The sequence below is a fragment of the Echinococcus granulosus genome, assembly GCF_000524195.1.
Source record: "Echinococcus granulosus chromosome Unknown EG_S00039, whole genome shotgun sequence".
Classification (NCBI taxonomy): Eukaryota; Metazoa; Platyhelminthes; class Cestoda; order Cyclophyllidea; family Taeniidae; genus Echinococcus; species Echinococcus granulosus.
In genome coordinates this window covers 400,440-402,805 of record NW_020170419.1, presented here as the reverse complement: position 1 = coordinate 402,805, position 2,366 = coordinate 400,440, and the positions used below count along the sequence as shown (strand labels likewise).

General features: G+C 35.4%; 1 protein-coding gene across 1 annotated transcript in view; it reads right to left on the bottom strand. All coding sequences in view use genetic code 11, as the record gives it.

Moving 5' to 3' along the window:
• The window catches only part of EGR_05384 (hypothetical protein), a gene marked incomplete at both ends in the record, with an annotated part of 7,694 nt that overhangs the window by 4,305 nt on the left and 1,023 nt on the right, over positions 1-2,366 (bottom strand). Inside the window, one exon of the mRNA XM_024494633.1 lies at positions 194-284. Coding sequence (XP_024350960.1) covers positions 194-284 — 91 coding nt within the window. The remainder of the gene's footprint in view (positions 1-193; positions 285-2,366) is intronic.

Sequence of the window (2,366 nt, the reverse complement as noted above, 5' to 3'; positions counted from 1 at the left end):
TGCCCTTAATGGTCATTTATCCTCTTTAAATTCAAAGGTTTGCATCTCCAGGTAAGACATCAACTCTAGGACAATAAACCGGCACTAGGAGGAGTCCATTTTTTAAAAGAGTAATGCTATAATAAAATCTTTGAGCTGCGACAGACTTTAAAGCAGTATTATATGGTTAAAGTAAAGTAGCATGTTTCCTTACTAATTTCAGGAAATTCTCATTCTTGATATTAAATTCGGAAAAGATTCCAGGAAGAAAGCTTTTTGAATAGTCATTTCTAATTATGTGATTCCTGAAATTCAGCTTATACATAAATTCATTTCAGAATATATTTGTCGTGCATATCGAGGTAAGCTTTACGGGTTGACATTCGCTTTAACTCAACCAGCTATAAAAGTTTATTGCTTTTGTTTAAGATGAGTTTGTAAGTTGTGTAGCTTTGTAAAGCAGAAAAGTTTGGTTGATTATAGGTAAAAATAACCACAAATAATTCATCGTAGACCAGAATTAAAAAATTTAAGTGTTAAGAGAATCATCCCTTTTAAGAGGCGTTTACAAAGGAAATTACGAAATTAGTCAAAAATGCCATTCAAAGTAAGTCCTGGAGAGAATTTTACATGCCTACACAATTTGGATAAAAGCCATTAAAAGACAAGATCTCTCTTTGACGAATTCTGTTTAGCAGCCGTGAAATTTACATGTAATTTATTTTCCTGCTTTAGTTAATATGAGGGTGAAAGAATTTCGCTCTCTTCCAACCTTATCCCTAAATGAACATACCATTACAATTGGATGCCTGAAACTGAGGTTCCATTGTTAAGCAATAACTTTATAACAAATAAATTGTCTAGCTAAACAAAGTGCTTAACTGCAATCAACCTTGACCTTTACGCCTCGTCAAAACATGACTGCTTACTTGTCGCATTTTTGGATTCACAGACTCACAAACGTTATTTTCCCATCGGCGCAGGAGAGTGGTTTGGGGTGAAAGCCATTGTGAAGGCGTGTATCGCGGTCACAAAGGATTAATCATGGGATGCCCATGTAACGTAAATTGTTGTGCATGGTAAAAAATTACATTCACGAATAGAAATGAGCGTTCTAAGTGCTTGGTTGTCTTAAAAATCAAGCCAAGTTCCTAGATATACGCAAATACCCTCTTGTGATTTTAAGGCATGTTAGTTTCAAAAACATGAGAATACTTCGAGTTAAAAGTAAAAATCTTCCACATTTTGTCTAAGACTCTATAAAATGGAGTTTTGAGATATCCTGGTAATTATTCGAGAAGGCATATTTTTTCAAAAGCAAAATTATTTGGAATACACTTTTAAGTGGGATGGTTTACGACATAACTTATTTGAATTTATGCGATTGCTGATGTGAGAAACTCTTTTAAACATCCACTTATCTGGCGGTGGTTAAATTTTCAGACAGATCTTTGTAAAAATACAGCCGTAAACTTTCCAGACGTACCCATTTTGAATTTCTTTGATCTTTCTAGTAGGTTACAGCCCAAGCAGATAGTGGAAATAAGGAAGAACTAGCGCGCATCACATTGCGTTTTCAAAAGAGGACAAGTTTAGAATAAAGTCGACAAATGCCCAAAAGCATTCTGGTTTAACCTTGCTTGTTTACTAAGTAGAAGACTAAGAATGACGTGGCAGAAGAAAAAGCAAAACTTCACGAATGATTGATTTGTTGCATTTTAACAACAGAAGGTTAATGGTAAGTGGTCAATTTTCGAGTTTGTGATTCGTAATTATTGCCAATTGGGGTCCCGAGGGATTGTGTTTTCGACACTAATTAGAGGAGCAGTATTTACTACAAGCACTTTGAATTAGTTGGAAAAAATACCGCTGCATATTTGGAGAAACCTCAACAAATTTAAGAACTGTGTGCTGAAAAAGGCGTTTTTGCTGACAGGTGAATTCAGTAAAGGACAAATCAAGTACTGACTATACACTGTAAATCAAAGTTAGATGTGATATATTTTGGGCTTGGACTTCCTAATACCAGCCTTAAACCCTCCTAATAACCCGAATAACGATTAAGAGAAAGCTAATTAGGATAAACAAGAGAATTTGAACTTCTCTTAAAAGTGTAAATATAGATAAAATAGATGCAGAATTCCAAGAAATCTAAAGTACATTTCTTCAATAAGCAGAGATAAAACCGTTGGAAAAAATACAGAGCATTTTTGCAACGAAGCAGTGCTAAATGCCAAAAGACCGCGATGCATGTAAAATGATTTATTTGAAATGCGACACAAATAGTTGGATTTCCGGGTACTGTGACAAGTCAGGGAAATCTGCGTCTCTTCGGTGCCATGTACGTGGCTCGCACTACACTGGCTGACCTGCAAACAGCACGGACA